The sequence below is a fragment of the Ambystoma mexicanum genome, chromosome 9 (genome assembly GCF_040938575.1).
Source record: "Ambystoma mexicanum isolate Mex_15411 chromosome 9, UKY_AmexF1_1, whole genome shotgun sequence".
Lineage (NCBI taxonomy): Eukaryota > Metazoa > Chordata > Amphibia > Caudata > Ambystomatidae > Ambystoma > Ambystoma mexicanum.
In genome coordinates this window covers 842227650-842252784 of record NC_090931.1, presented here as the reverse complement: position 1 = coordinate 842252784, position 25135 = coordinate 842227650, and the positions used below count along the sequence as shown (strand labels likewise).

Genomic DNA, 25135 nt, shown 5'->3' with positions numbered 1-25135 from the left:
TATTGACACCAGCTGGAATCTGAGATCAAATTGCTTTGTAGCTGAGTCTGTGACATGTTTTTATTGTTAATTAACTTCCAGAAGTTACAGGCATCTTTTGGTTATCATCATTTTTTGCATAATTTCACCCTCTCTTTGGTGACGAAGATGGTGATGTGCAAGTCACCAATTGCGATAGTTATTACGCAGTGATCCTGATTCCATTTTAAACTAGACGTGATCTATAATTTTTGATTTTGGACCTCCTCAATTGTTACTTTCTCATCCAAGTTTCACATCAAATGAATGGAGATGTTTTCCCCTCCCTATGCTATGCTGATTTTAGATGGAGGATTTAATTTCCCCCAAAAAATGTAATAACTTGATGCATTACAAAGATGGACTAAATCAACATCTGATTCATTGTTTAAAACAGACCCATTGTTTTTAAACTTGAGTAGGAGATTTATTTCCATTGTTAACATACAGGTTGAAGGTCTCATAATGATTATTGAGATTATATGGGAGATTTATTGACGTTGAGTGTCTTTTTTTGGTCTGATATCTGGGCCTTTGTCTAATATCTGGAAAGAATCGCAAGACATAAATAAATCATCTAAAAGGAAAAGATAGCCCAAGATCGATCTTGATAAACCTCACAACCAGGTAGCTGCTGCAGGGATATCACCTTTACCAGATCCATTGAGCATTTTTAAATTCCAACTTTGCAGAAAATGTTCCCAGTTTTCACCATTTATGGTGATTTGTTTAATCAGAGATGGCGGCTATTCAGTCAACAACAGAATGCACTGGGAATTGAAATCCCTTGACAAAGGTTTTCCTGCAGTAGGATACTTCAAAGTTGTTGTCGCTAATAAGTCGGGCATTGATTCCATAAAATCTGTTGGAAGCGGCAGGGTTCCAGTAAAGGTTAATCACTATTATTAATTGGGGATAGTTTATGCCATTAAAAGTGAGGAGGGCAGCAAGCAGAGCTTGGATAGCTAGGAATTGGTTTAAGTGATACTATATTAGACGCTCGTGCTGAAATCAAAAGCCTGCAAACAGGCTGACCAAAATCTCCTCTAATAGCTAGTTGATCTATGGTGACAGTCATCTAGCTTTAGGCATTCTAGTAGCCAAGTTTCTTGGAATAGGATAATATCATAGTTTTTAAAGATCTCTTTATTCATAGATCCGATTTTGAAAGAACCGGAACCTTGCGTATTCCAACCCAAGGATTTCAGATTTTTCTTTGCTAGAGCGGCTGCTCAGTCCCTTTTCATTCTTTTGCAGATTTGTCCAATGATTTCAGACAAGATTTCCCACATGACAGATATTACAGGCAATGAGGGACACTTGCTTTCCATGGTTGACACGTTTGAATTATGTACTAGGGTCAAACCAGAGGTTCTAAAGGTAGAGCTAATATCACATTCAATTTTCCTTTCTGTAGTTTTGGTGCACTCTTGTGACGTAATTTCAAGAGTTGAGCTTTCAACACGCAGATTATTGAAGTCTCTCCTTGCGTGGAGTATTGCTTGTGCGCTCAATATAGTTATTAGGCCTAATTCAGCTATGTAGGTGCAATTTTGATTTGGGAATCGAACAAATTCAATGCCATTAGACAAAACTAGATAATGATCAGGGATCTTTTTGAAGATGGTTAAAATGGCGCTCTTTTCAGAGATTTGAAACCCTTGCCTCTTTTATAGGTTGGTAAAGCCAAATCCTTGGATACATCAGCAGGAAGGTCAATTATGGTAGACACCAAAGGTCTGGCGTTGTCATCTGCTGTGACAATGTTTTGTGCCGTATAAGAAAACACCCATTCACACAAGGGGCAACCAAACTGGCGTCACAGATTGTAGTTGTTGAGTGAGTATTCCTATGAGAGGATATAGGTATCAGGGAAGATGCTGTCACGCAAGCAGCATTTGAGATTGTAGTGTCTTTATGACCAGCAGGAAAGATTGATTCTCACTTTCTTGCATTGCTTATTTGTGTAGCGGAGGCAGCAGGGGTTCCAATAACAGAGGGGACATTGTAAGCTGAGAACCCTTAGGCTCACGATTGTTGATTTTGTCACCCATCCCTGGATTTAATTTTGACTGATATTTTTTGCATTGATAAAATATTGACTCATAAGGTAGAGTTGTAAGAGGTTGAGATGTTTGTGGAGCAGCAATAGACCATCAGTCTGAACGATGGTAGTAACTGTTCTGATGCTTGTTAATCTGCTTAGAATCACATGCTGTGCATATGGTCTGAAATCCAGTGGTAACCGCAGTATTGCATCTGGTCTTTTGAGGATCCAAAGGGTACGTCATCATAGGCTTGTCTGTAACACTATCCCCAACGTGACGTGTATTGTACCCAAATCCCTCATGTGCCTCAGATTGTTTTTTTCCACCCAGCTTACTGGTCGCCCTAAATGCAGAGCTCTTTCATAGAGATAGCGTTATTGCCATATTTCTCGACTTTGACGTTATTCCCGTTAAGTCACTTCGATGGGTGAATCCTACACAACGCCGAAGACTGCTGGGGACTTTCGACGGCTGTTGATCTGGCCAGCGCTGCCGTCCACCTGGCCGAGCCTTCTGGCCAGCCTACACAGTAGGGAGAGTGGGGTCAGGGTGGTTATATCCTTTACAAGTATGCCTTTCCTCTTTCACCCCTTTGCTCCCTGTATCTTGTTATCGCTATGCCGGTCTTTCACTGTTGAAAAGACACCATTTAGATTTTGCCCCTCGTGTAGGGTCTCAAACACAAGATGTTCCTGTTGTCCCAACATGTTCCAGGGGAACTCGATCTTCTGACAGACCTTAGAGTACGAATGGCGACTACATGAAAACATTTTCTCCAATGTTTTCACACAATGGGGCTTCCCAGAGATCGACTTGTTCGCAACTCCTGGAATGCTCAATGCCAAGATTTTGCCTCCAGGTGCCCCCAGAACCGCTCCAAGGGGAACGGGCTCTGGATAGCATGGTCAGGGAAATTTGTTTACGCTCCCACTCCCCCCCCCCCCTCACCCTCCGACTCCCTTACTCAACAAGATTGAGCACAAGATGCACCAGGAACCAGTCACCATGCTATTGGTGGCCCCCATGTGGGCCCGACAACCCAGGTTCTCTCATCTGATGGAGATGTCCCTCTCCCCTCCTATGAAACTGCCCTCCCGTACAACATGTCTCAGGACGGGGGAGAAACACTGCACCCATGCCCGCAAACTCTGAACTTAGTGGCCTGGCTCCTGAGGTCATAGAGTTTGGACACCTTCAACTCCCTCAGCGATGCATGGATATACTTAGGGAAGCGAGAAAACCGAACTTCCGATATTGCTATTTCAGTAAATGAAAACGCTTTATCTGGTGCAATGCCAAGGGCGTCAATCCCATTGACTGCTCTCCTGCTCACATCCTACACACATTGTATTGTACCTGACTCACCTATTGGACTCAGGACTGGTTTTTAATTTCCTAAAGGTTCACCAACAAAAGGTGTTGTGGTGGAAAATACCAGTTATTAAGGCTTTCATGGAAGGGGTTAAAAGGATTCATCCCCCCCATTTCAAACCCAGCTCCCAGATGGGACCTAAATTTGGTATTGACAAGACTCATGGGGTCTCCCTTTGAAACCTATGCATGAGGCAAGTCTCAAAGATTTTACCTATAAGACAGTTTTTCTAGTGTCTATCACTTCTATAAGAAGGGTTGGTGAACTACAGGCCCTTTCAGTTCTAGACCCTTTTGTTACAGTTCAGAGGTAAGGTGTTTCTGCGTACTCGTCCTCGACTTGCGCCTAAATTTGTTTCCAAGTTCCATGTGAATCAATCAATAGATCTACCTACTTTCTGCCAGAACCCCACTAACATGGCTGAAAGAAGCCTACACACATTAGATGTGCGCAGGGCAGTCGTGTTTTACCTGGAACACAATCATCAGAAATGCTATTACGGTGAGTAATGCATGTCTTACTGTCCGAGGGGCAGTATTTAGCTTATATATGTCGGATTGATTCTCAACCAAAACAGTCCGATTCGGAGCCTCTGAATCATTGCTCTTACTCTGAGAAGAGGTCTCTGCTAAGGCGATTTTTGGAAGTGATATAGCTTGAATAAAGCTTGCCTTGACAGAGTTTTTTTATTTTTATATATTTTTTATTTTTGTTTTTCCTTTCAGATTTATTTTGATTTAAAGAAGCAGCATCATTAGCAAGCTTGCTTTTTTAATCTTTGTTTCGACTGGTGGGTCTGGGTTTGATTTAAAGGGGTGACCTCTCCTGTCACGGTTGGATTAGAGTCACACAGATCTATTGTTTCCCTTCTTGTTCATCGGCGAAAGTGTCTTCCATGTTCGCTAACAATCATGAATTTTCCAGGACTGATTGTGAGAGTGGAGTGTCTTCAAAGACATCTATTGACCTGTGAGTGACAAGAGAACTCACAACCACTTCGAGTCATGTGGTTGGGTCATTGTTGGACTGTATTGAAGAATGATTTGTTCTCAGTAAGGCTTCGATCTGATTGATAGAATTTTCAGTACTTAAATGGAAATTGGTGGTATTTATTTCCAGTCTCTTCATGGAATCCTTTAATTATGTGATGACTTTGATGTCTCGTTGTTTATTACTGAGCAGAGGCCAATCCAGGTTTAATTGCATGCTTCCCATGTCTTTCGTATGTTCCAGCAGTGTGCCCAAGTTGGATTGGACTCCCAATTTTAATAACTCAAAGACATTGACTAATGACGTTAAGACAAAACTGAGCACAGATAATTACGTCTGAAAAGGGTTTCAGGTTAGGGTAAGTGTCTTGGATTGTTTCATTGATATTTAAAGTCTTAGATGATACTAAAGAGACAGAGGACAAAGGAATTTGGTAATTTTTGGAAGTATCCAGAGAGAGCGCTTGCATCAGTGTATGCATGATTTTTGGCGTTGTAAGAGGTAGTTTTTTCACGTAGCGCAATGGGAGACGTCTCTAAGTTATGCGTATTGCTTGCGGACACCATCTTTTGTTTGAAAGTGTTTGTTAATTCTCCTTTTGATGTTTTTTGCAGTTACTGTGAAGTCAAGGCCATTAGCCCACAGAGAGTGTGTGTTTAAAGTAGTTCTTGGGGGAGAAAAGACGTCTGGAACACCATCAGAATAAGGGCTACAATGGATGTTCACAACTTCATGAATGGTGACTGGCCTAGCCTGATTCGAGTAGTCCGATTTTGTCAGGAAATTTACTTGAGGTTATATTAGAAGCCACCCACGTTCCATTATCCAATTCTGCAGCTCTAAGATCGTCGATTATAACTCTACTGCATAGTTTGTATGATCTAGGAGGGCGTGGGGCTTTTATCTGGCTGGGCATGTCGGGGGTGTGTGATTGCTTTTTCTATAAAAGGTTGCGGAACAATTTGAAAAGGAGTACAAGTAGTATCTTTCCTTAAAATTCACAGTCGTAGCCTCACAGCCAAACAGACCAACAGACACTTTGCAGAGCTAATTCCCAAAGCGCCTGCGCACTAGGCACGTGAGCAGCAGGTTTTGTAATGGATTCGAAAAAAGTAGGCGGAGCTACAAGTCCGTAGGGAAGAATCCAGTTTTCCAGGAGGAACCACAGTTCAGGGCAACCCCAACAGCCACTTCGCTAAGCTACTTCACAAAGGGCGCACGCACAAGGCGCATGAGCAGCAGGTTTTGTAATGGATTCGAAAATAGTAGGAGGGGCTACAAGTCCATAGTGAAGAATCCAGTTTTCCGGGAGGAACAGCAGTTTAGGGCAGCCCAACAGCCACTTTACAAAGCTATTTCACAAAGTTGGGGACAAATTTAAATGGATTTGTTATAGAAGTTCTTCAAAAAAAAGCTTGCCAGGCTAATCCCCCCCCCCCCAGCCCCATTTATACTATATGCATTGATTTCTCCCTTGCATTTGACAGTCAGTAGATCACTACTGTGGGATAAATTGGATTAATGACACATCCCTAAACCTCTTCTTTCGTTACTTGTATATTTACACTCTTGAAAATATTTACAAGTTAGGTTAAATCAACAGGGGGTTCTATCTAATGAAATTCCAACCCACAAGGCTGTGTCTAAGCGCAGTGTCTTTTTAATCTGTATATTTCCGACATAGGATCATTCTTAGACTCGGCATCTTTTATTACACCAAAGATAAATTGTATAAAAAAGGTTTTCCTTGTATATGGCAGCGATTTGTTGCTGTTGGATCATACACAAGTTGGTCTCCAGCGAGTCATCGATTTTGTTGGCCATTATGCAGTGATTGATGACTTTTCCATCAATATGAGTAAATCGAACATTCTGCTATTTAGTTCAAATATAAGTAAGCCTTGCAAATTCACATGGAGATTAAGTGGCTCTTTTCCCGCCGAGACTTATCTTAAAAACAGCTTAATTAATTTTGCAAATGAAGCGTGTGAGCAAAAAGTATTGTAGATTCTCTTTGGTTGACTTGATAACATTTCGTACCTCAAATAATTCCTTAGCTTCTCTACAGCTTGAAAATGAATCACTTAGTGAATCTATTGGAAAAGAGGTTTGGACTTCCAAATTGTGTACCAATCGCATCTGTGAGACTTGAATTGCGCTTATCCTCTTTTTGCTAGGCTTCAGTGGAAAAACGTTCATAGGTCATTTTTAATACCTTGCATAGATTCTTTGTTTACAGATTTTTTTTTAGTATTGTTTTAAATTGGAAAACTTGACTAATTTACGATTTTAAGCTAAAGCGTGAAAACATTTTAGCTAACATACCAGAATCTGCTGGCAACCATGGGAGGGTCATGAAACAACTTTCCGGCCAATTCATAGAATTCAGCGCAGAAGTAGCGCACGTGCCTGGTGCAGAGAGGGAGCGTGCGCCAAACAGCATTTAGGTGCACAGCGTATTCATGGATTCCACTAGCCATTTGCAGCCATGGCGCAGCGAACCTCCAGCAGCGCCAGTTACACCCCCAAGAACGCCCCTTGCGCCAGAAAAAGCCATAGAAATCCCCAATACGGCGCAAAGGGACGCGCTAACCCTGGACCAGCTTACAGCCACCCTACACTGTAATCGCGTGAAAAACTATGCGTACCCCGCTCGCGGCAGCCAAAAGGCGTGAAAATTTACTCATGCACTCCCTTCAATACATGTACCCCGCTCGCGCCAGCCAAATTGCGTGATTAGCGCACTTGCGTACCCACAGGCAGCCCACACCACAGGGTATCCCCCTAGACCCATGACCATGCCCCACAGCCAGCCCATCACCCGTGTCCATGCCCCACAGGCAGCCGACATGGCAAGGGGCACCTGCAAGCAGGCCCCGATTCATGACCCCCACCAGTGACGGGCACCTGCAAGTGACACCCTCCAGTGACCACCCCAACATCCACCCACCCACACACTACTTGCTTTCTGAGACATGCTGTGTCCCTGCTGCACATGTTCACATTGACTTTCGTGATTGTGAACTGGCACCTCTGGCTAATATTTTTCTTTGGTTTTTTTTATGCAGCTGCAGGGGTTTCCAGGCCGCTGACACCACTCACTGTACTGTGTGGTGTAGTGAGCAGGGTGTTGTGGGGGACAAGGTTCGAGTTTTGGTGTTCAGACCTTTGGTGGCCTGCATTTACATACTTTTAGTATAGGTTGGATTTTTTTGCTCACTCTTTTCTTCAGAGTCCGTGTCTGAGGGGATTGTCTGTGGCCTGTTTCCATTTGTAACAGTGCGCTTTGTGACAGCTGTGTCATGTGTGTTGGTATTTTTGAGGTTTTCACATTGCATGCCATGCCATGGTGTGTGGGGTGGGTGACATGCGGTTAAGGGAGGTTTAGGTAACATACCAGCATTTGGATGTGCTATTTTGCATGGGGTGAGGGGTGGAATCTGTAGCTTGCATGTGTCTCTTTTGGTCACACAGGATTGTGTTTAAGTGGAAAGGGATGCACACAATGCTGTAATTCCAAGGACACATTCTCAGGGTGTTAAGGTTGTGACAGTTGACTGTCCCTTTGTCATCGATTGTCACCTGGAATGTGCCAGGCCTGTGTGCACTCCGCAAGGGCGGGGAGGAGTTCAGGTGAAAAATGTAGCCACAAGCTGGGTACGGGCTGCCTCGCCACGTGCCCTTTCCCCTCCCATGCGCAGCGGGTGTGCATGTGGGTGGGGATGTGGGGGCACCACCATATCCACTGGTACACCCGGCCGGGTTGCAACATTGTACAAGACACATGCTGCCACAATTATCCTGCAGACTACTGGGGGTGCATATAGTAGCTGCCCACCGGAGCGGTCAATGGAGCGGCAACATGATTTGAACACTCAGAATGTGCGCTCCACTATGCCCCGGGTTGCAATATGGGCTGCGTTGTATCTTACCTGGGGTAGTGTGGTGGGGTTCCTTATTGGCATCATCATGTGGGTGCTCAGAGGGTAGGCACTGTCCCCTGGGGAGGTGATGATTGTCATTAGTTGGGTTTGTGCATCTGTGTGTGACATGCATGCATGTGCACAGGCATTTGTACTCACCAATGAGCCATGTGTTGCCATTCCTCCCAGCTTCCAGGTCCCGTGTAGGGCTGACATTCTGAATATGAAACTGTCATGGGTGGACCCAGGGTAGTTTGCATAGACAGAGGTGATGATTTCCTTGGCATCGCATACAACCTGCACGTTGATGGAATACCAGTGCTTGCGTTTGCGATCGATGTGCTCAGAAGCCCTAGGTGGACATAGGGCCACATGGGTGCAATCAGTGGCACCGAGCACTTTGGGGAAGTGTGCCACCCTGTAAAAGTCCTGGACCAGGGCCTGCCTTTCTGCAGGTGTTCTGGGCATGTATATGTGCCAGCGGACTGAGGGGCATGTAGTCATGATTGCCAAAACCTGGTGTAAGCAGCGTGACTGCGTGGCCTGTGAGACGCCCCCAACTATGGCAGTTGTCTGCTGAAATGACCCAGTGTCCAAAAAATGCAGGACATTGGAGCATCTTTTCAAAGGGACTCAGTGCTTTGGAGCACAAGGTGGGTGATGTGAGGTCATCCTCCCATTCAGTGACCAGGTCTAGGATGATATGAGGTGGGAACCTATACCTGCCATAGACCTGGTCATCCGGTATCCCAAAAGGCTGGTCCTGGGTAAGAAAATGCGGGGCCCGGCCATCCTCCTCGTCATGCTGTGTCCCACGATCATTGCTGCGAGGACTGGGACATTCATCATAGCTGTATATGCTTGCTTGTTGTTTGTGCACGCTTTTATGCTGCGCCAGGCTGCTTCCGCCTGCTGTCGCGTGGCGGACGTGTTTCCGGCTTTGCACGTCTTTTGGCGTGCGCGGGTTTGTCCTGTTCAATTCCATGAATACGTGTTGTTAGCACGCATGTGGGCGTTGCAAGGGTTTCACTGCTGTACTTCCCGTTACGCCCACATTTTTGCGTGTTGTTCCCCATTTTGCGTGTTCCGCCCCCTTTTTAGGTGTGTGCGCTGGACGTTGTGCACCTTCGCTGGGCGACTCGCGCACAGCTTTCGGGATGTCGCAGTGATCTGTGCACCACGCGCGGATTCAGTCCAGGTACTAGGTAAGCCACGCTCAGAGCCTTCCATGAATCGGTAAACAGGCGCACGCGTGTGTTTCGCACTTGTGCGCTGCGTTTCTCACACTTGCGCTAGACATTTCAGTGCACAATAATTCCATGAATTACGCCGTCTATCTTTGGGACTGGTGTGACAGAACTGATAAAATAGGTCAGTGCAAAATTCCTAATGGTATCTCTGAACTAGACAAGCCCTTAGGAGTGATCCTAAGATACTTGGCCAAATTCCTGAATGTGATTTGGAAGACCCAATTATTTTTTTAAACATTTTGTCTTAATCTTTCCCCAATTGGAGAAATGATGGCACTCCATAAGCTATCAGCGAGCTTGGATCCCACGTCATATGGTTGTGGGATCTTAGCAGATTCCCAGTCCTTGAAAGATCTGATGATTGAATGTCCTATGGTGCACGATGAACATATGTTATTCTTGGGGGAATTTCGTGAATCGTTAGGATTGGTTGCTGCAGAATTACTTTTGGTTGCCCCTTATAAGTGGTAATTAAACATCTCTCACGATCGCCATTTTAAAATGTTTGTACAAAATACATGTAATTTGAAATTTTAAAACAATGTTTATATGGGGCCTTCATAGGAGCTTTTTGGAACCTGGTGATGACTTGTTCGTCGTTTTTGCAAATGATTAATTACTTCTTGTTTTAATTAATGATATACTCTTCATTTTAAATAATTCACAACATTTGTGTATGCACATTTTTGTATTATAATGATATGTCTTAGTTCACTTTTGTATTTCTAAGGTTTACCTATTTAAACCAATATCACAATTAAAAAATAATACTAAGAGTAGGGATAGTAACTAACCAGTTCTGACAGCTAGCGTCCACTCACCTTTTTCAACAGTATGACCTTACTTCATCTGCTTGGATGTCCTAATAAAGTCCCATCCACAATGCAAGATAAATATACTTAGGGGTGTCAGTCACTAGTAGAAGCTTCTACTCGGAGGAGAAACACCCACTGCTATCTTAAAGTTGAATGCCATACGGCTGACTGATGCACGGAGAGATAATCCCTGCTAGTCTGGCATTCCTAAAAAAGAATTCCTTAAAAAAGCACTTCATCAAGCACCCTGCAATTAATTTTTTTTATTTCTTCCCCTCCTCTGCCCACCCAACCACCACTGTAATGGCTTCTCTGGTGGGGGGGGGGGCTTCTTTGTCCTGGATGTGAATGCTGGCAACTACTGTGACCTAATGTTTGTAAGCAAAGGGCTGTCTGTTAGGCAGGAGTTTAATACTAACTATACCTCTAGTATCAATTACAATGACAGTCCAAGCTTTGTTTGCTGGCACCCTATTAACAGGAATGCTTTATTAAACGTCATCTCCCATTTCTGGTAAAAGTGCTGTTGTGTTTAAGTAAATGCTTATAATAGAGTTTCTGAATAACAGTGGCAGTAAACCGAGAAGCTATAACAGGGGGGTTGTCCTACCCTCTATGAATCTAAGGAGTGCACAAAATAAATCAAGTGCATTCTGGTTTTTAGACCCTTTTGGGTGCCCATACAATTAGGGCAACCGTTGTTGGAAACAACATGATTGCTGCTGACAAACACATATCTCAAACTCATATAAGGAATTTAGCTTTTAATTATTAGTTAGCTGATGCTTTTTTTCCTTTTTGCAAATAGTTTAGGTTGTTATATATACATGACAGTACATGATGTCTATTGTGATAAACAAACACATAGTTATGTTAGAAATTCACTGTGACAAAAATACAAATGACATAGGGTATGGATCATCCAATCATACATTTAGCAGGCAACTTGCTTGTAAGTGGAATGTCCCATGCCATTAGGTGTAGAAAACACAGGATGAAAGTACAAATGGAGGAGACGTTGATGGTAGGTCTCCTATGCCCGGCTAAAGTCTGACCTCATATTTGGTCCAGAAGGACAGAAAGCTACCTTCATAATGGCACTTGGTTATCTGGCATGTTTCATTATATGGCACCGCTGGATTCCCATTGGTGCAGGGTAACTAAGCGTTTACTGTAATTGACTCAGGATCACTTATCACACCAAATTTCACAGACTTTCTGTAAATGTGGTACCGTCAGGGCATTTAATTTCATGTTTCCAATATATTAAAGTCTTTCGCCCTAGGGAGTTGCTGTAATGCCCTAGGGCTCTTTCTGCTGATGGTAGGCTAATAGTGTAGGTCAGAAGGAATGCGATTCCATGCCCTTTAACCTCTTAAATCAACAACTGTAAGGAATGTAAGCCTGTTAAATGCTGCAAATCGAAACGTGCCCAACAAAGCAGCCTGTTTGCAGTGGGCACATTACAAATTGCTTTCAGGTGCACATTACGCATCGCCTCCCTCCAAACTACATTTGGCTAATATTGCTTGCAGCGGTCTCATGAGATGGCTGTCTTTAGTAAGGTAATATTTACTGTGGAAATTCCTAACCAAAAGTTGAAGCAAGGTGGATTCTGCTTTAGCAGCAAAAGGGTGCAGCATTTTTTTGTTCTTGATATAAGCTTTTGTCTAATAAAAAGTATTTCTTGAAGCCAATTCCTAAGCTTTGCAGTTCTGGACTTGTAGAGAGGGAGGAAATCCTGTAAATTGTTCAGAATAACTTTAATTGAATGCAATTTCCCTAAATGTGCTTGCATGATTTTTCAGTGAAAGCTTTGAGTGAGAACAGAATTCGGAACTAGATGTTGATGTGGGAGGAGGCAAGGGCGGAGTAGGGCACTTTGGAATTTGACAGCAGGGATTAAAGGTGGGTGGAGTTTTCGGGGGTTAGACCTGCTTAAATCCAGTGTGGGCAGTTTGGGGGCGAGTGTTTGGGGAGGAAAAGATCATAGAATCTGGAAAAATTACTGATGAGGAATAGGAAGGTTGGGACAGTTGGTGATTAGATGTGTGGACACCATACCCATATGCGTAGGACAAAGGAAGATCAATTTGCCAGGTGAGGGGGCGGAGGTGGGCTTTTTGAAAAAAAAAAAAGAAAATATATAATTTGGCTGGAGGACCCTGAATGATGGCAGTAGATTTGTGTGAGGATGTTGGCAGCTAGGAGATGGGATAAGGGGTACGTGGGGATAGTCTTTAATCATTGAAGGTTAAGTGAAGTCTCATTTGCCCTTGCGTTTTTTCTACAGTGAAAAGGGTTGGGTAAAACGAGGGATGGCCTAGCAGATAAAGTATCGACCTGTAAAACCAAGAGATGTAACTTCCCAACTTGACAACATTTTGTGATTCAGGATATATGTCATCCCCCTTGCCTCTGTTCTCTAACCTACAAAAAATTGACAGCACTTCTAAACGGGACTGCTAGCAGGACTGGGCTCTCTATTGCTCCCACTAGCCATCCCAGTTTCTCTGATACCCCTGCACTCTACTACTTGTTCTAACTTCCTGGATGCATCCCTTTTGTACAGCAGCACGTTTCTTCCTAGCTAGTTTCATGTTTTGTAAAGCCCATATATCCTTACAATTATCTGTGTACATTGATTGGATGGACGTTTACAGCTCAATAGCTCAGCATCCCAAACCCATTATGCTCTGAGTAGAATTTAAAAAATGTGCCTCTTCTGACTTGTTGTGTGTGTTTTCTTTAGGTACCAACACGGTCACAATCCGCAGGATGACAGCGTTGGGGTTTTCCGACCTGAAACCTCTGCCGCCAAGAACTTAATGGACATAGGAACTCGACGGATTTACTCTGCAGATCATGACATCTTCAGGCAAAGTGCTAGGCGTTTCTTCCAGGAGGAAGTGGCCCCCCACCATACTCAGTAGGCAAACGAGGCTTCTTATATTGTTTGTAGCGTTTTATGCCCCGGTACAATATGGGGATGCTGCCGATATAGCAAATAATCCTAAAATCAGTATTCTGCAGTATTCATTTTAAAACATGTGTCTATGTTGACCAAATCGTAAAAACTTTGGGTTCAAGAATTTGAAAATGTATATTTGATCAAATTGCACTTGGACATAACCTCACCCATTTTTACTCTTAAATTTTGTCATATGTGCAGGAGCCATATTGTCTTTCTTGTTCAGTGATTGGACCTGTTGTTCTCCAGGTGATAATTGCTAGCAGAGATCATTCAGAAAAGGACAGCTTGCTCCGAAAACGCGCTTACATGCACTTTTGTGTAATCAATTTCAACAGGAACTCAAAAAAGGTACTTTTAAATGCACAATGCACAGTTCTCCAGTGTCTCCGAAACCTTGTGCAGTCTATGTGAAGACCAGAGGTAAACACTGTTAATCTCTCTACTTCCAACCCTTTAGCAGCATAACAACAAACATTAAACAGAAAAACTACTACAACTCCAAGGGATCTGTTTAACCTTTTGCTGCCTGACGAAAGGCTTTGCCTTCACAGACCATCCACCAATCACAGATTAACTCCCTGTATATTTCACTTCCTGCACTGAGACTGCCCTCTTTGCTGCTCTTCAGCCAGATGGGTATCATCTCATTGAGCACTGTACATGGAAATCTAACATTTGATGTTGTGGATCTACTTAGAATCACCTGCTTTGCATAGGCTGACATCTAGTGCTAGGCACAGAGTATTGCACATCCTGTTTTCACAGTTTGAAAAGGGACATCGACTGGGCGTGTTTGTAATAGGATCCCTAGTGGGACTTCTACTGTACCCATGATCCCTCACGTGTTGAGGTCCCCCAGATTATTTCTTTCCACCATGGTGGTCCGATGTGTTATGCAGAGGCTTCGACCTAGCAGTAGGGAGAGTGGGGGTACTGATCAGAGAATGCATACCTCCACTACCTACATATGCTGCATTTGTCTGGCTGCCTTTATAATTCTGATTCACCAGGGGATAACTTCCTTTAAATTCTGTCCAAGCTGTAACAGAAAAAATCTGTGGAAGGACGCTCATCGAGTGTGTAACCAGTGCTTTCCCCGAGACCACACAGACAGGCGGTTTGCATCTTGCTAGTTAATTGGGCCCAAAACCCTAAAGGAACGACGCACCAATCGGTGGTCTGTTCAGGTGATGATGACTGAATCAGAAACCCCTACCGCCACCTTTGAGTCAGACACAGAAGGCCAAGGTAATGACTGCTCCGTTTTGGAGACCAAAGAAGTTTCAAGGGATCCTTCCGGCTCCCGCGTGTCAGACCCCAGACCCGAAAGGCTGTTGCAGCACGCTGGTTTGGGTAATACTCCTGGTGACAGACACACACACACGCACACAAGCAGCAGACCACCCCGAGCCGCACTTCGACAGATTAGTCGAAAGAAGGCCACGCGCCGGCGGAAGGCACCTCATGGCCTGCCGACCATATGCCCAAAGACCCTGCTGCGCTTCCGCAAACGTATTTAGTGCAAGGAGAGAGAGAATAACAGGTGTCTTTTAAGCGTGTGTAAAAGTCCCTCGATGGGTGTTTCACTGATGCCGAAACACATCGACAAACCATAAGTCACTCTAGCGAAGATAAACACCATAAAAAGACCCATAGACGCATTTCTCACTGAGAAAGTGCCACAATATTCAGAGGCTCACTCCCCTTTATCACAGTCTCTCAAGAAAAAGAGGCCTAGAGAAGTCAATGAGGCTATAGTGTTCCCTCTACCCGAAGCACCCAGATCAGGAAAATGGTAAAAGGAACGTTACGAAGAAACAATGGACAAAGTCTCCTCTTTTGTAGACTTCATGCACGAATACTCTAAGGAAAGGGCCAATCCTTAGCAAAATCACCAAGGAGTCAAACATCACCCACACATACTGTCCTAGGCATCTCTCATGACTCTTATCAAGGGGAAGAAGAGGCAGATCAAGATGTATAGTATGTTGATCAGGATGATCCAAACGATGACCCTGACATTTTTTTATCAAGATGACCCAGATGTTACCATTATTGACACTCCAGATGTGGTTTCACACGAGAAAGGTCACAGCTCCCTATTGCTGACCAATTGTTATACAATGATTTGTTAAAGAGGGCCGCCAATCATTTCAATATTCATACCAAAGAAACATTGGACAACACTGATTTCGTGGAGGATTTTTTAAATGAACGAAAGGCCATCAGCCAGGCCATTGGTCTTTTACAGTCAATAAAAAAAGAGGATTGCCCCATCAATTACTACACCCTCACATAATCGGGCAGTTAAACCCGGAGTGGAAAAGATTTTTACATCATCTCCATCTGACTCTCTTTATATTAGAGGACATGCTAGGCCTGATTCCCTGCTGATCCCCGCCACTAGAAAAAGGGCTGGTGTTCCACACTCCAGTGTCGAAGCACCTCCCAATAAGGAATACAAGAAATTGTATACCTTGGAGAAAATAATAACCTCTGGGGCATATATAACACGCATTGCAAACAATACCAGTCTGCTTGCAAGCTAAAAGAGCACAGAGTGGGATGAGATGATGAAACATCTTGATTCTGTGCCCGAACCTCTAAAGTCGCACACTCAAAATCTCTACAGAGGGCAAACAAGTAGCCCAAAACATCTGAACAAATATTTTAGACTCAGCAGACACTTCTTGAAGAGTCATTGCTTAAGGCACCCTGCTTAAACGCCATTCATGGCACAGAGATTCAGGATTTAAACACACAACTCGGGCAACTTTAATCAATATGCCTATTGAAGATACGGTCCTCTTTGGGAAGGCAGTTGAAGTTCAACTGGAAACTACAAAGAAGGAGCATGAGACATGAAAAATATTAGGACACATTTCAAATAAGCCCTTGATCTGTTGGGGTACTTTTAACACAAAGCACCCATTTCGGAGCCAAAGTTTTACAAGAGCCAATAAGTCTGGATTTGGAGCATCCGCCTCTTCCTACTACAGTCGCGAAGGGCAAACATCCTCTTATCAGTCATACCGGTTAAGAGGCTTTCGTAGAGGCAAAGGGCAAGACAGAGTTGCAGCCTCTCGAGGCTCAGCTACCCCTGCCAACAAATGATGCTCCAGTTTACGTACCCTCTCGTGCTTCCCCATTAGGGGGGTCACATATCATCGTTCACTGAAACATGGGAGGGGATAACATCGGATTGCCGAGTGCTCACAACAGTGGCAAAAGGTTATTCAATCTAATTTCTGAAAACACCTTGCCACCATCCTCCTCAAACAAGAAGAATGTCATCCGAACATTAGTTTATTCCAGAGGAGGACATTTTAACATTACTGCAAAAAGGAGCAATCAAGATGGAAGAAAGTCAAGGTATTTGTTCAGTGTACTTCTTTGTTCCCAAAAAAAAGATCAAACAAGGTGCCCAGTCTTAGACCTGTGCCGTGCATACACGTATGTCAAGCCACAAAAATTCAGGATGACTATGCTGCAGGAGGCAATTCCTCCCCTAAAACGGTGATTGCATGGCATCATTGGACTTGAATGACGCATACTTTCATATTTCAATGTTGCCAGTGCACAGGAAATACCTGAGATTCAAAGTGGGAAACAAGCACTGCCAGTTCAAAGTGCTACCATTCGGCATAGCCTCAGCTCCCAGAGTGTTTACGAAAGTCCTTGCGGTGGTGGCCGCACACTTACGAAGGCAGTCTGTTCCAGTGTACCCATACCTAGATGACTGGCCAGTAACAGGCAACACACCTCGGTTGTGTCAGCAAAATACTCAGCAGGGGACCTAATGTTTCCATTGGGCTTCTCCATCAAAGGGAAAAAGTCAAATCTAGTGGCTAGTCAAGTAAAACAATTTCTGGGGGCACTTATTCGAACAGAACGACCTAGCCTTCCCCTCCAATGAGAGGGTAAAAACATGCTATTTTAGATCCCTCAATCCATAGCCTGTCGTTGGGTAACAGTTCCGAAAGGCCATGTGCCTTCTAGGAATTATGGCTTCCTGCTTTTACCTGGTGCCACATGCACGGTTGCACGTGTGTCCTTTGCAAGAGTGGCTGAGGAAACAATGGTTCAAGCAAGCGGTCTTTTCAAGGGCAAACCTTTCAACACACCAGCTATCAAAGCCACTCTCAATACAGACACATGTCTAACAGGGTGAGCAGCTCATTTTCTCCATCACACTGCGCATGGGTGTGGACACAAGCATTAACTAAAAAGCAGATCAACCTTCTGTATCTGCTAGTAGTCTTCAAAGTCTTCAAAGCTTGTCAAGCTTTCAAAATACAGATCGTAAAAAACACTGTGCTCATTCTAACAGACCGCAATACAGCCATATTCTACATAAACAAATAGGAGGGACACACTCTCCAGGGCTGTCCAGACTAGCCACGAACATTTGGCTGTGGGCACTAAAACGCAACATGTTTCTCCTAGCATGTTCCAGGGGAACACAATTCTCTGGCAGACAAACTAAGCAGAAGTGCGATGCTGCCCTCAAAACACAAATGGCAATTAAATGCAGACGTGCTACACAACGTCTTCACAAACTAGGGGTTCATAGACCTGGACCGCTTTGGTACATAAGAAAATGCACAATGCCAAGACTACATATCCAGGTTTCCCCTGACAAAATCCATTAAAGGGAAATGTGCGTACGCACCCCCCAACACCTCTTCTCAACACAATAGTCCCCGACCTACACCAGGAACAAGTAACCTTGATCCCAGTAGCTCCATTGTGGGCACGACAAACATGGTTTTTCATACCTACAAATGATGTCTTTGTCCTCCAGGGAAACTAACATGCCCATACAACATGTCACAGAACCAAGGGACAACACTTCACCTGTGCCCTCAGATACTGAACCTAGCATCTTAGCTCCTTAGGTCATAGAATGTGGTCATTTAAACCTAGACCAATGGTGCATGGACATCCTAAGGTAAGTACACAAGCCAAATACAAGACATTGCTATTTCAACAACTGGAAATGTTTTGTGTTGTGGTGTCAAGCATGTACAATCAATCCAATTTCACTGTTTACCTTCACACATAGTACACTATCAAATATATTCTTTGGACTCAGGCTTAGACTTCAATTCATTATGAGCACATCTAGCTTCTCTCTCAGCCTACACCACATCACAGAGTGAAACTTAATGGTGCAAGGCACTTGTGGTTCAGGCATTCATGGGGATGTTAGAAATTATATCTGCCTGTTTCTAATCCAACTCCCAGCTGGGACTTGAATATTGTACTTACTAGGCTCATGGGAGCCCCCTTCGAGCCAATGCACAAAGCCAGTCTTAAACATCTCACTTATAAAACTGCTTTCCTTGTTGCTATCACATTTATAGGAAGGGTTTGTGAACTACAAGCACTTTCAGTGCAAGATCCTAGGTTGGGCTATGCAGACATCCTTGTTTTTCGCCTAAATTCATCTCAAGTTCCATGTAAATCAGTCCATAGAACGTCCTGCTTTCTTCCAAGACCCCAAGAATGCAGCAGAAAATAATCCTACATACTGTAGATGTCAGAAGGCATGTCATGTATATATTATAATATGTGTATATGTACAATATTTTGTCAAATTGCAAAAGTTGTCTGAAATTACTTTATTTTACTGCACATGCAGACTGCCCTGCTGTGTTTTCTCTCATATCAAGCTGCCTGTTGCCTGAAAAGCTTCGGGCTCTTACTACTTGGTGCCTGCTTTTCGAATTTTCCTACGGCACTCGCAAGATGGCTGCCATCTTTTTCCTGGTTTGTTAGGCAGTGTGCCTGAGCTGCCTTATATCTAGCATGTACTCTGATTGGTTGCGAGTGCTTCTAAACAGCCAACTGGGGACCGGCAGACTTTAACCGGCCCCCTTACCAAAGGCCCACTCCTAAGACCCCTGTTTGCTCCCTGTCCGCTACCAGAAAGCTAATTGGGGTCCTCTCCGCACCCGAACACCTTAACTACAATGATGCTGCCACCTTACTCCTCTAAGAAATCTGGACTGCCTTAACTCTTTGTGCATAGACCGGGTATACCATATCTGTGAATGCCAAAGAAATATTTCAGAAAATAATTACAAGTGCCTAAAAGAGATTGCTGAAGTGAAGCGGAAGAAATCAATTTGTATGAACTATCAGTAACTAGAAGAAGTATAAAGTTGACCTTGAACTGAATATTAAGAGACTAACCTGAAGTACAAGTTGGCCAGCTGAGCAAGCTGGTGTATTGGGGAAGAAGGATCCTGGGACTCATTTTGAACTGTGTTCCTTTCCTTGTGGAAAGGAACCCCGGGATCTCGTTTTGGAACTGTTTTGTCTTCTTGGGGAAGGGAACACTGAGATTGCTTTTTTGAGACTTTGTGGAACTGTCTTGAACTTTGGGAGGGAGAGCTGGAAAGTAAGCTCAGAGCTGGAAGAAGCTCAGACCTTGATTTGGAAGACTATGTATTTTGATGCTGACATCCCTACACTTTGTTTAGCTTTAGTTGTGAGGGCAAGTATAGGCTTTGGACACAGACAGCATTTTAAGTTGAACTGACTCAGACTATCCTTAGTTTCTTTAGTTAGGGAAATCCCGCCTTGGCATAGGGCAAGTTGGACCTTCAACCATCCTTACATTTAAGTTAATAAACCATTTTTATTTGAACTTTGAGTTTGTTGCTGTCTTGCTTCATGAAGCCTTCACAATACACATTGTAAAGATGACACCGGTGGGTCAGGCAGTGTTAAAACATCTTTTTGCTGCTCTACCTTAAAATAACGCACCTCCTTCTCTAAGTACTGCTCGCTAATCTATGCACATCATGTGATTCGAAGCAGCTCCACAAGCCTCAGAAGGCATACATTACTTACCGTAATCATATATTTCTAGTGCTTTTATCTGCTTAGATTCACATTCGCCCGCCTTTCCTCCCCTCTGGGAGTTGAAGATTCTTGGGTAAATCGTAGATGATTCACACCTCATCACAGCTTACCTATTCTCCATGCATACACGTTGTACACTCTCTAGTCAGAACCAAATAATCTCAGGGACCTTGACGCCTGAAGGATCATGGGTGTAGTAGACATCACGCTAGGGATATTTAAAACAGCCCAGTTGACGTCCATTTTCGAACTTGAAGGTCTTCTCTGAAGGCTAGTTCTGTTCCCCGATGCCCAGAAGTGTTCCTGCAGCCATGACAAGTTTGTAGAGTGTGCCAAAGCACGACGGGCCCCGATAGTTGGAGCTGGACTCTACATCATAGCATTACTCATTCATTCATTAATTCATTTCAACAGCTTTATTTGGCATATAACCTTTAGCATGAGTTCAATTTAGCAGTTTATACAAGAGAAATAAAATAAGTTAAATATACAAATCTGAATAAAAGTAAAAGCATATCAAACAATAAAATAAACAGCAAATCCTAGAACACTAATCGGAAATTATATTACAGCTTCATCCAATATCACTTTTTTGAGGAGTAGCATTACTCACTGAGTCTCCTCTTTCCTCTCCTAGGCGCTCAAGCAGTTGGACTTGCTTAGGTTTTACTGGGTGCCTAAAACAAATGTGTATACATGATGACTGATGGCCATTGCTGGTCCCAGGAAGGGCAGGGATAGATACTGTGAAGAAGTGGAACTACCTTATGAGGAGAGGAGTAATCCCATCAGGATTTGATCCAGAGATTCAAGAGCCTTAGGAGATTCTCTGAAAGTGGTGTGAAGGAAGACATTAAGCCTATGCTGGCCAGATTAGATGATTTTTAGTGGCAGAGTAGATATGAATATCTCGCAGTGCCTCGCTGCCCCTACCCCTCTTATGGTGGGAAGGATTTCCTCCCTGAGGCAGATGATACATTTCAAAAACTGTTAAGCTACTATGGAGCGCAGGGTGATGCCCTGGCACCCAGCCCCAGCATTGGAGAGGGGTAAACAATTTGAGGGTCACCAGCTCATTAAAACCCTCCCATCAGTCATCGGTGGAATTATTCACCTCTTCATATAACAAAGGTTTTTCTTCCCCAGAAGGAGCTTGGAGAGCGAACAATTGGCTTAGGGTCTAGGAAAGTGTTCCTAAAGTGGTGGAAATGGCAGAGGGTGATACTGGGGTGGGGGGGATATGTTCGATATGGACAATATTACACACTCCAGTTCCATGTGGCGGATAGATGCCCTGCCTTAGAGTGGCAGCCTAAATGGTCGACTGATTGTTCAAGCTTCTGCAAATGAGTGAGGCAAAGGATGAAGGCAGAATGCTCAAGGATGAAGGTAAAGGGTAAGACCTAGATGTCAAGAGTTGGATCCCCAGATGGTGATCTTGTCACCAAATCACAAAATGTTTTGAGAAAGGCTATTGACAGGTAGTGGTGCCTGTGCCGAGACAAGCAACTAGATGCAGCTGGCCCTCGTGCTAAGATTTTAGATTTAGCTGAGCGAGCGATAGTTATAGGTGTACCATTGGAGGCCAACATGTTGGTGAGTTGGGCCCAGAGAGCCCTGTGCTGCTTAGACAATTCAATAGTATGCACTTTCCACTGAGCGAAGGAAGGGTCCTCTATAGGTCAACCCTAAGCTGGGCCACATAGCAGGTTTTGAGGTTGGGAAGACGGCCACAATATGATTTTTGGCACTACTTTTACCTACTGAATGGGGAGATTTTATTGCCATGGGGGAAAACACAAAACGCCATCAAAGATATTTCGTGTCGAGAGTTTTTGGAGTAACCGACCGCAACGGGTTAATCGGCCGGCCAATATGTCGAAGGGAAGTCTCCAACGAGGATGAGGCAGTACACAATGCTGGGAGATCAGGCAGCATGACGATTTCTTTGGGATCGAGAGGAGCGGCCACTTGTTACTGTGGGTGAGACATTGAGAGGCTGTTCTCTGGTTTAGGGAGGACTACATTGTGGCCTGGGCAGTTTTGAGTGACTGGTGTTAAGCTAGAGAGGCATTTACAATTGATGCAACTTTAGAGTCGGTGTTGAATTTGTTGGCACCGCTTTTTGAAGGGGATAAGGCATTAAGGACTATAAAGGTGTACAGGTCGAATATATCAACGTGTCAGGGGCCAAAAGACTGAATCACATCAGGCGAACACCAACCAGTTTGTTGAAAGCGATTATGCTTACGTTTGCTGGGCTGTTAGCTCAGAAATACATATATTTTTGGAACATCCACACATTCCTGGTTTTAACAAAATAATGGCCAGAGAATGAGGAAGTCTGAAGGCACGATCAGGGTAGTTGGCGACGTTGTTAGGCTGGCTTTCGTATATGAGAGTCTGATGTTAGAGCCCTCCATTATACATGGAAGGTATCTTCGCCCAGAGGTTTTTTTCATTCTTGATTGCCAGGTTTAGTAAATGTAGTTCAAAGACTCTTGTATCCTTCTTTTATTTTTTTTTATTTTTTTTAATGGATTGCATCCCCCCATTGATTCCTCATCTTGGATATATTCATATCTTGCTCGATGGTTACCGTTCCCGTGTTTGGACGTGGCATTGATGATGGTATAAATAGCACGCACTGTGCCCGTTGCCTCAGATCTGTTTTCGCTCTCGGAACGGTTTGACTTGTCTCACCAAATCTCTCGACTAAGCAATAAACCTTCACAATGTCTAGACCGAAGACTGGCTTGAAGAGATGTGCTGACTGTGATTCGAAGATGTCGATCACTGATACGCAGAGAACTCTGGTGTCTCTGCAAAGAACATGAGGTCATCGAGTGCAGCTCCTGCCAATCGATGACCAGTACGACCTTGAAGGAGAGAAGATCTAAACTCATCCTAGGTCAGTCGGTCTCCAACTCTCCGTATTCCACACCTTAGCAAATTCTTCCGAAGGTAGAAGCGCCACTGGAGATAAGTCTCCCGAAAGGTCCAATAAATCTCTACATTCCAAACAGTCATAATCCAGCAGCAATTCCTGTCACTCGTCCTCTTCTTCGTCTAAAAAGAAGTCAAAGAAGTTATGCCATCGTTCCTTGTCCTCTAACTCCTCACCCGACAAGCATCCGGTATGTTTTCCTGATAAGATAGTTTCTGTGGCTGAATGGGAAAGGTTCAACGAAAAGTTGATGGCAGTCTTTTTGAAGGCGGGTCATCCTATTCCGTCAAAAGTCAAATAAGGCTGTTGAACCCACCACATCTTCCAAGATCGGCAGGGAATCCAGCAAGGCTTTGACCTGCATGCCCAAGAGCCTGAGCCTGAAGACCACTGGGATCTTGTATCACGTAGCATCAACCACAGAGACTTCATCGAAGCAGAAAGCTTCTGTAACTTCCTCCTCTCAGGAGTCTGTCAAAGGGCCTTTTTTTGACGTCTACTTTGGAGACTAATTTTAAACCCAAATCGAAGACTGACTTCGTCAGGTCCTTTGGGTCCATCTTCGAGGAGGAAGATGACATACCCTTCAGGTAGGAACATTTTGCAACTCCCAATGTTCTGGAAGAGTTGGTCTCAGACTAATCCCGGCTTGAAGACCCTAGCCACTAGCCTGAAAGAAGCCATTCTGGATACCTCTCGTGAAGTGGAATTTGACACTGCAGACATACAAGGCCTATACAACAGTCATGAATAAGGTGATTGAGTATTTGGTTTGGGGAGAATCCATCCTGAGTCTCTGATGCAGAGGAAGGGAACTCAAGGACGCTGGCAGTCCGCCATGTCTAATGATCAGGTGGTCTGCAGGTGCAGACTGGTGCATAGCAGTGTCGAGAGAAGGAAGGAAAGCAGAAGGCACACGGGAATGCCGTTGCAGAGCCAGAGGGAAAGCAAGACGGCAAACGGAAAGGCTACCATCCCAGGAAGCCCGGCGACTTGCTGAAATCCTCAAAATGGTAAAGGGTGGCACAGGAGAACCGCAGGGGACACGGGGCAACTTACCAAGAGGGCGCATATAGTTATCCCTAGGCCCCTTTGCAACCATAGCGCTTGGTTTGCACCGCAGGGGCAGAAAGCCTACAAACCGTCTCCTCATTGCATTGGTGGAACAAAGCCCATTGATTACCAGGGAAGGGTCGAGGACCCCAAGTGCCATCATCTTCCCACACATTGTGGTGGAAATGCGCTTGATTTTGTTTTTTCTGACAAAACACTCTACATTCAGTCCTCTCCCAGTGGTATGGTCTGACCATTTCCTGCTACAGTATACCATTGCTTTATTAGTCAGAAACAGTGAGCTTTCCTTCTTTTCTTGACTTCAAACATGGCGCTTCTGGAGTGGAGTGAAACTCCTTATACTGGCAGATTGCCTGGTCGTTAATACCAACCAATTCGTAGTAGGTAATGGCCAGGAGCCATGTACTGCCTTACGTAATGTGCTGACAGACGTAGCCAATTTCTTTGCCCCGGTGGAAACAGTTTTCATGGGTTAATCCATCTGTGCCCTGGTTTACCCCGAGTCTGCAAACCTGTAAACAGGACTGTTGCCGTTTTGAGTGCAGGTGGCATGTAAATCTCAACCAGGAAGCTAGAAAAGCCTATAAACAAGCAGCAACACACTATCATAATATGATCACTAAGGCAAAATCATGGTTTTATGCGAATGGCATCACAACTGCAGCATGTTCCACATGGGAGCTTTTTAGTCTTTTCCCCCATTGAAAGAAAACTTGTTTTGCTTGCAGACTCCATGCAATGCCATTGGTACTTTTTTTTTGTTGCAGATAACATTTCTTCTATCCGACAATCTATCACAGATGATAGCCGGACTCTAGCCAACTCTGATCAGATGGTAGGGCTCCCTACTT

General features: G+C 44.1%; 1 protein-coding gene across 1 annotated transcript in view; it reads left to right on the top strand.

Moving 5' to 3' along the window:
- Positions 1-25135, top strand: part of ACADL (acyl-CoA dehydrogenase long chain) — an 888967-nt gene that overhangs the window by 225824 nt on the left and 638008 nt on the right. The window contains exon 2 of the mRNA XM_069615906.1: positions 13169-13345. Within this exon, the coding sequence (XP_069472007.1) occupies positions 13169-13345 (177 nt within the window). The remainder of the gene's footprint in view (positions 1-13168; positions 13346-25135) is intronic.